The sequence below is a fragment of the Opisthorchis viverrini genome, assembly GCF_000715545.1.
Source record: "Opisthorchis viverrini unplaced genomic scaffold opera_v5_179, whole genome shotgun sequence".
NCBI classification, from domain to species: domain Eukaryota; kingdom Metazoa; phylum Platyhelminthes; class Trematoda; order Opisthorchiida; family Opisthorchiidae; genus Opisthorchis; species Opisthorchis viverrini.
In genome coordinates this window covers 78535-88125 of record NW_008751828.1, presented here as the reverse complement: position 1 = coordinate 88125, position 9591 = coordinate 78535, and the positions used below count along the sequence as shown (strand labels likewise).

The 9591-nt window shown below is 43.8% G+C and overlaps 1 protein-coding gene across 1 annotated transcript in view; it reads left to right on the top strand.

The window, feature by feature from the left end:
• Window positions 1-427: 427 nt before the first annotated feature.
• The window catches only part of T265_07446 (hypothetical protein), a gene marked incomplete at both ends in the record, with an annotated part of 36493 nt that continues 27329 nt past the window's right edge, over window positions 428-9591 (top strand). Inside the window, one exon of the mRNA XM_009172975.1 lies at window positions 428-1476. Within this exon, the coding sequence (XP_009171239.1) occupies window positions 490-1476 (987 nt within the window). The remainder of the gene's footprint in view (window positions 1477-9591) is intronic.

Below are 9591 nucleotides of genomic sequence, written 5' to 3'. Positions count from 1 at the left end.
AGCTCAACGAATAGCGAGTAAAAATGTTAAACACAACGTCAGTACATAACATCTTTTACTAGTGGCGGATGGTATAAACCATCTCAAGTCAACACTCGGTCGTTGGCAGTGGTGTCAGGTATTTGGGTTTTTACGTTTCACATAAGTGAGGGAGTGGATGGTCATCGCTTTTTCACCTGCAGTTGAAAAACATACAGTGGACAGATTGGAGCGCACGTGGTACTCTCACGCGATGCAATGATTCATGACGTTTTTGGTTGGTGGAAATCGAAGTCGACGTAGTCTTATAACAGGGCATCGGCAGCTACTTCATTGTTTCAGGGTCTTGGCGGAATAAAAGATTATATCATTTTTCACATAGCACCCACGTATTTTCCTGAGCCTATTTGCTCAGGCTCATGGTTGTGCTTTGGCTTACATGCCACAGTGGTTACGCTTAACCTCCAATGTCTACAATAACTGTATCTTTACCATCTTCCACAGGTCAACATGAAGTTCAGACTGTACCTACCTTTATGGGCATTGTTATTCATTCTATATACACCCGCTTGGACGATGGGAAACCCAAAAGTTTACGGTATTCTCCCTGATACAGTTTTGTCCGTTTCGGACAGCATTGTGCTGCTTCAGTCAAATCAACCAATCCTCGTTACCTTATTTGGTACAGACTTGGATCAAATTTCTCACATTGCATTTGCCTCGGTTAAAAAGCCACCTGATAGTCCGTGTGATATTGAACGTTCGACGGAGACATTTCGACTGTCTCCAAAAAGTCCATATGTTGCAACCACTGTGATTAAACTCCGTGAGTTGGGAATGAATGACGATGGATTCTTTTTATGTGTACGAATAATACCTACACAGACACCTGGACTATCATTGTCTGCAAACGCATCATCCGAATCCTGGTTTTATGCCGGAGTTGAAGGTTTCGACAATCATCTTATATTTCGAACTTCCAAATCCCTAATGCCCATATGGGTTCAGATTATTCTCATAATTGTGCTGTTCTTCCTTTCCGGACTATTTAGTGGTCTCAATCTTGGCCTTATGTCCCTGGACAAGACAGAGTTAAAAATCATCGAGAGCGCCGGATCACCAAACGAAAAAATCTATGCGAAAGCTATTCGCCCAGTACGCGAGAAAGGCAATCTACTTCTTTGTACACTCCTTCTTGGGAATGTGCTTGTCAATACCTCTTTGACCATTCTCATGGATGATTTGACTGGGAGTGGCCTATTTGCAGTCATTGGATCTACCACAGGAATAACTCTGTTTGGTGAAATTATGCCACAGGCCGTATGTTCCCGCCACGGTTTGGCAGTTGGTGCTCGGACGTTGTGGCTAACCAAGCTGTTTATGCTTATCACATTCCCTGTAGCGTTTCCAATCAGTTTCTTACTGGATAAAATATTAGGTGAAGAAATGGGACAGGTTTACAGTCGCGAAAAGTTGGGAGTTCTCATCCGTGAACAGGTAAGTTACTGTGCTTTATCCTCTACAGTATTTACTGTCTTTGTACGGTTAATTATGCATAAAGCATCCAATGATTTCCTTAGAGGGCTACTATTTTTGGTTCATAGTGAAAACATAGATTGTACAGTAAGCGTACTGACAGAAACAGTCCTAGGTTGTTAAGGAGCGAAATATCAGGATTTCACAGACACCACGTCAGAATTCACCTAAAGAATAACCCAACTATCCATTTTTTCGACCACTGGTTTGTGCAACATTTTGCTCTACCGGTGGACACACGTTTCGTAGAGGTCAATATAACGTTGACCTGTTTTGATTTCACTGAACTTTAACGTTGAAGTCGGCGTTAATATCTTGATCCCACTTTTTGTTTGGAGAGACCACTCTCCGTTACGTAGCCTGTGAGTTATATACAACTTACGAACCATGGGCAGACGTTTATACCTGAACATAGTGACAACACTTGGTGGCAGTGAACGACCCTTGGGGAACACAACCGTGATCCTTTTCTAGGGGGTGATTTTTGTCATGCGACGACAGAACACGGTTCCTTACGAACTGGGCCTTTCTGTGCGCCGATTTTTTCGTTTTTTTCCCCCGTGATTATTTATAGTATGGGAAGTAATCAATCCCTTCACGTATCACCTGAGTATGTCGGTCTCTTCCAACGAGTTCTCAAAGGACTATAATCCGTTGACAGAGAACAATCTTTATAGGGGTGTGCAGACTAAAATTGTTGGTGGTTAGTGTTGAAAGTGATTCACCTCTATTGACAATAGTCTTACTGCCGAAAGCCGATGTATTAAGAACTTTTCGCATCGGTCAAAATCTTTTTGGATACCTCACTCAATAGATATTCACTCTTACTTTTTTCCTCGATTGAAGTTTCGCCTGCAAACCTGTATTCCTCTTCAGAAAATCGCGATAAGGTAGTACTTGATTATTCTGTTGTTCGTTGAGAAACAGAATAACATATAACGGAGTGTCTTGCTGCAAGTAGTTTCGACCCCTTAGCACTCGGTAGTAGCTAATGTATCAGCCGGTGCATACGGTTGATGCGTACGTCTCTGTGGTAACATTTCGGTTTAAAAGCCAATGGTGATCATGTTATTTACACCAGAGCATTTCAATAGCTGCTTTTCGAATAGCCTTCGACGACGGCTAACAACTTGCATTTATTTGGGAAATCGCCTCCTCGTACTAGGGATAAACATTGATCACCAGTTTCTCGATGAGCTATTCTTAATCCCACTGAGAGCAGTTGGTTTTTCGTGGTATTCTCATTGCAGATGTTGGGCTACTAAGCACAGTGACTCACCAGAAGAGAGCTATACTCCACTGGGTCGTGCAACCGAATTTTCATTAAGGTTTCTAGCATGCTGAGGACGCTTTTTGGAGTTCACGTCTGCTGTATTTAGTTCGGGTATTATCTGGGGTAACTGCCCTCATAAAGCGATGCGGCGTCATGAAGCATAAAATACTGCGTCTTTGAAACATTCTTCCTCAATGAGGGCTGTGCATGGTGGATCAAGGGTGGTGGAGACATTTTTAAAGTGTGGTCTACGGGGACAGTAGGCAATCCTTTAAGATTCATCCTCTAAAGGGAGATCATCCTCCGAAGTTCTCAGTAGCCTTCCTCGTCAACGACAACCTAATGCTAAATTCGTCGAAAAATGCCACCTCAGGAGGAGCCGAATACCTTTCACAGTATGGGCTCGCCTAGTGTCAGGTTCACTTTTTCTGGTGGCACTCCGGCTATATGTCGCATCTGATGAAATAATGATGATCGCCCAGCTGGTGCACGTTGGCTGAGATATTTCGAAGCTGCCCAAACTAAGAGTAGTTGAGGTTGTGGGGTTAGTTTCGAACGACATACTTCTTGGTCAATAAGTTCGCATCTTAACCACTGAGCTATCTCGCATCCGATGCCGCGAGTACAATAATAATAATAATAGTAATGACAATGGTTCAGTTGTGGCACCCTTTTAGTGCAAATCGGCCATGCATTTTAAAAGAGAAACGAGGGCTGACGTACTGGCATGTCGTTCAGTCCGAGATAAGCTGAACCAAAGCCATAGTTGGATTCGAACAGCGATCCATCCGGGCAATCGTCTTGCGCCTCATCCGCTGAGCTATCTCGACTGGTTTTTTCATTGGTGAATCGTCTCAGGAAATTAAGATCAGCAACAATTTCGGGAAGCTTGAGTACAAATGTGGTTGTAACTATGTCCATTCTCATTTGAGTTCGACCCACAATACGCTGGTTTCATCATCGAATCGAATCTATGTTATACCCAGTGGGATATACCAGTCTTCGCCTGTAATCAGTTTTTGGATGATCTCGATTTTAACTCCACCACAACAATAACTGGATGACATCAATTTTCAAAACAAGTCTATCTGTTAATAGCAACTTCAAGGACATCCACTGCAGTTCCGTTCGGTTTAATCTAAATTCCGTCGTTTTCATTTATATTCGCCCAAATAGCCATAATTTGTACCGATTCGAGTCCTTATTTAGTATGCTAAACTGTTGTGCTACTACTACTGCGCCAAACAAACGCACAGGAAGGCCGTGTCACCTGCACATTTGAGTTTCCATGCAAGGTTAATGCAAAAAGGCTTTTGACTTGTGTCTAGTAATAACTGTTACTATTGATATTCATTCCTTTTGGCCTTATTCCTCTTCACGTCATCACCATAATCATTGACAGCAACACCGGAGGACAACACTGATGCTTCAATTTCGCACAATCGTGTCAATTCACTTGGATAAAGCCTTGTAATGGAAAGAAGGAAAAATGGGACATGGATTGGGATCATTAGCGCGCCTAACGCAACCACACCTCCAACACTCAGATATCTTGGATGGAAACCGTTAGCATGGCCTTTGGTTAACCAGCATATCTTTCAGTCAAACACAGAGAGGGTAACTTGAATCCTATCTTAGAGGGCGCACATCAACAACAGAGCCCACACTTCCGTTCCTTTTAGTAACGTCGAATTCCGTCCACCTCTAGAGCTCTGGCACTATGTATTGAACATTTTCAGTGGGCGTAGGTCCGCATGCGTAACACTTGGCCGAACCTCCGTAGCTTGCAGTGATGAATGCATTTTTGAGTGGCCCTTTTCCTGAACAACTCATTACGAGTTCGCTGGTTCTAACCGATTCCAGCGGTTCTAGGAAAACTGCGGTCAACCTCTTGAGGATGTCTTATATCTTCCACCTGAAGTGGCTTAGTTTCGCAGCCATACAACATGACAGCCCGTATTTTGGTGTGCTACAAGCTTCCTTTGAGCGCCAACGATACGCCTTTTTGAAACCACAAGCAGCGCAAATTGGTGAGCGCAATTGTGTTTGATATTCGTTTGTTAACTTCACCTACCTAGTGCTAATTCGGAGATACTCAGAGTCGCCCCTTGGTACCTACTTGATCACTCTTTGAGTTGTTAGGTGCATTTTCAATGACTCCTCACTTTGCGTGTGAAGTACAGGCCGAAGGACATGATGAATTTCTTCAGCTGTTTTGGCACTGCTTGCGCCATCTTCACTTCTTCAAAAAGGAGGACAATGTCGTCCGTATATTACTTGTTGATAAGGTTCTCGCCAGGGTTTCGGAGACCTTCCAGATTTCTCATCTTCACCTAATCAATGACGAAGTCAACCAAAAATGGGGAAAAGAGCCTCTACAACAGACTCCTGGACGCTTGGGAACCTGAAGAAGCGGAGCAAATGAACCGATCCCAATCTTATCCACTCTTCATACCATAATGCCTCCAGTAGCCATGATTTTGATAATCTAGTTAAGTGAAATGAACGGCTGTGAAATCTTTTGGGGGATCAGCATGTTTAGTCGCTGTATCATACGGTACGGTTTTAGCATGTTTTTTAAACCTGTGAACCTGGACAACCCTGTGCACACAATCGACCGGTTAGATGTTTATCCACTTTCTAAATCGCATTTCGTGCAGTTTTCAGCGTCCTGTCATCGTAGATAGGCAGTGCGTATCCTTTTTTGATGGAACACACTATTCGTGAGGTCGTTGGAAACTTTGAAAACTTAAAGTTGGTTTCATTTTAATGCTTATCGGGTGCTTTGGATCTCCGGGTTACTGTCAACCTTATGTTTCTCTTGAGCACTAAATTGTACGCATTTGGTGAAGTACACTCGTTTGCAAAATAGGTCTATGTTAATGGGAGATTCAACTGGATCTTTGCTCAATTCCTCGCTTTTGATGCCAAGTCTGCTCGCTAATAAGTGTGTTTTACCAGTTGCATACAATTTGGTGTTGATGTGTCGACGGAAATTTGAAGACTGCATACTTGACGAGCCCTAAGTAGGGGCTCATGGATTGTCGAAGGAATTTCATCAACCTTGTGGGGAGATGGTGTTGCAAGAGTTGAGTAGTTCCAGGACGGGATTAGAAAGGAGACAGAATAGGAAGACGTAATGTACGCTTTAATCGTCTAATAACTGTAGAACATGACGTGAAAATAGAGTGAGAATCATGAGTTAATAGGTTATGCAAAGATATGGGTTATATAGTCATGACATTCTCCCCGCCTTGGAATAAGTGTGTACTTTGCGGAGAAAGAATGTAAAAAAAATAAAAGGCTGTAATAGTTACGTGGAGTCGTTTACGCCTCTTTGTTGCGTAGATTATATGGGTGAGTGCGCTGTTGTCGGATAAGAATGTCCAAGTGATTTCCTGGATCTGCACTAGAATGGGATGGCGAGGCATCGTCAATAGGCAAGAGTTCAGTTTCTGAGCAATCACGGTGGATTGTTGGTGTTGTGTGAGGCTCCCCTTGTTCGGCGATATGTATTGGTTCCTGTTCTGTGTCGGATGTCATGTCGTTGCCTTTGGGAGCCAAGCGGCGCAAGGATACGGTTTCGTGTTTGCCATCTGGACGAACTATGTGGGCGTACTGTGGATTACAAGAGACGAGTTCCACTTCCTCTACCAGAGGGTCATATTTAGAGACTCGATCATTGCGTTTTAAAAGGATTGGCCCAGGGACAGTAAGCCAGGTAGGTGGGGAGGCACCGTTGGCTGATCGTCGTGTGAACGGCATAAAACGTTCGTGTGGGGTACAGTTGATACTAGTACATAACAGGGATCTGATACAGTGAAGAGCATCAAGGAGGACAGCCTCCCAATGTGTGACAGGCAAGCCGCGCGATTTTAGAGCCAGGCAGATGGTCTTCCAAAGGGTACCATTAAGTCGTTCAACCTGACCATTACATTGTGGATTATATGCAGCGGTGTGACTACTGGCAACGCCTTTATCGAACAAAAATTGTTTGAGTTCAGTTGATATGAATGCAGAACCGCGATCTGAGTGAATATAAGCAGGCATACCAAACAGTGAAAACAGTTGACTCAAACAACGAATTACAGTGGAAGAGGACGTATCGGCGCAGGGATAAGCAAAAGGGAATCGAGAATACTCGTCAACGATTGTTAAGAGGTACTTATTACGAGTGTTTGAGGGAAGTGGGCCTTTAAAGTCGATACTAAGGCGTTCGAACGGTTGTGTGGCTTTGATAAGCTGGCCACGAAAGGTGTCACAAAATTTTGGTTTGAGCTCGGAGCAAGTGGAACAGTTGGACACCACACGTCGGATATCGCTGACTGAAAAAGGAAGATTCTTAGAACGAACAAAATGTGCAAATCTCGTGACCCCGGGATGGCATAATATGTTGTGAAGCTCTTCAAGTTTTTCCGTCCCAGTAATGTTGGCACAAAGGTTACGAGATAGGGTATCAGCAACGCGGTTATCTGTTCCAGGTCTATAGACGACGTCGTAGTTGTACCCTGCCAACTCGATTTTCCACCGTTCAATCTTGTCGTTCTTTATTTTACTTTTCTGTTGGTTCCCATACATAAAGGCTACCGAACGTTGATCCGTAATCAATTTAAAATGTCTCCCGAGGAGATAGTGGCGCCATTTGCGGATCGCTTCAACTATAGCATATGCTTCTTTTTCAACAGCAGAATGATTTTTCTCGCTTGCAGTCAAGGTTCTGGAGAAAAAGGCGACCGGCCGGCTACCCTGGCTCAGGGATGCACCAATAGCGATGTCGGACGCATCAGTTTCAACAACGAGAGGAATATTGTAGTCGACAGTAACTACCATCGCATTTTCTAGTTCGTGTTTAAGGTTCTCAAATGCTGTTCGGGCATTCTCCGGGAGCGGAAATATTTTGTTTTTAACCAATGGATGAATTTTGTCAGAGAACGCCGGTATCCACTGTGAATAGTAGGCAAACAAACCAACGGCTCTTTGCTGCGATTTCCCGTTCTCTGGAAGTGGGAGTTCTCTTATGGGGCGCATGCGTTCTGGGTCAGGTCTTATAATACCTTTGGAGACCTTGTAACCTAAGAGAGTAATCTCTTCAGTTGCGAAGCTGCTTTTCGTATCGTTCAAAGTAATATTGTATGTTTTTGCGACATCGAGAAAATGCCTAAGATTACGGTCATGTTCATCTCTCGTTTTGCCGCATATAGTGACGTTATCGATATAAGCGAATGTGTCTTTTACCTGTTCGGCTTTGATTATATTGTTCAGCGTTCGCTGAAAACACGCGACCCCGTTTGTCACTCCAAAAGGAATGCGCCGAAACTGGTATAGGTTCCCCCCAGCTTCGAACGCTGTGAATGGCTTGTCTGACTCGATTATTGGAACCTGATGATATGCACTCTGGAGATCCAGTGTGCTGTAGACAGTGTAGCGTGCGATGGTTTCAATCATTTGGTCGAGCCTTGGTAAAGGATAAGCGTCAAGGTAGGTGAAGCGATTGATTGTCTGGCTGTAGTCTATCACCATGCGTCTCTTGTGATTTGCATTGCGGGTAACGAGCACTTGTGCTCTCCACGGAGAATTTGATGGTTCGATTATGCCATCGGTAAGCATTTGGTCTACTTCCGTTTGTATGAATTGTTCATCTTCCGGTGTATGACGACGAGATTTTGTGGCGATCGGTTTGTAATTTGGAGCAAGATTGGTGAATAAGGATGGAGATTCCAGTTTTGCGGATGTTACGCCACATACAGTTAGGGTACCCCGTTGACCACCGAATGGAATTTCGACTTTATCATGTAACCCCAGAAAGTCATGTCCGAGAAGGACGTCTGCACAAAGGTTCGGTAATACACAAAGTCTGAAACGTTCGTATATAGCATCCTTGTACTGAATGGACACAAGGCAATAACCTTTGGTGGAACATGAATGTATCGTCGACGCCATTGTTATCACAGAGTCGTACGGAAATAGCTCCCAGTTATGAGTTTGCAGGATTGATGAAGAAACGAAACTTCTGGAGCTGCCGGTATCAATGAGAGCTCGGACAACAACGCCGTTGACCAAAATATCTGTTGTAGTTTTGGATAGGCAATTGGGAGCAGCAGCACAAAATAGCGAGGAGATTGAGGAGTCTTGAGCTGAACCCGCGTGATATTTCGAGGCTTTGGACCTACAGACACGTTGAAAATGTCCAATTTTTCCACAACTCTTGCACACTGATTCTTTAGCGGGACACTTATAACGAGGGTGCTTGGGGTTGCCACAAAAGTAACATGTTTGTTGTGTAGCGGCCGAAACTGTTGTTTCGGAATTAACAATGGGTAAAGGAGTAGATACCGAACAAGTAACGGGTTGTCTGTATACGTATGATTGTGACTGTTTTTGTGCAAGTTCGAGAGCTCGCGCGGCTTCATGGGCTTTGTCAAGGTCCAATTCATGCCACGTTAGCAGTTTCTCCCGAATGGTATTCGACTGCAATCCGGTTATCAGAGCATCCCGAACTGCTTCGTTTGTATGTTCCACAGCAGATACTGCTTTGAATTCACAGTCTTTAGCAAGCGATTTCAGTTTTTGAACGAATTGGTCGACATCCTGACCAGGTTCTTGTTTGTATGTGGCTAAAAGATGGCGTGCATACACGATATTTTTCGGGCGGATGTAAAGTTTTTCCAGCAAGGTTATCGCAGAATCGTAGTCGCTGCATTCTGCGATGAAGTCATACACTGTATGGTCGATGTGACGAATGAGAGTTTCCAATTTATTTAAACTTTCGGGTTTGATTGAGTTAATGTAAGCTTTGAAAGTAC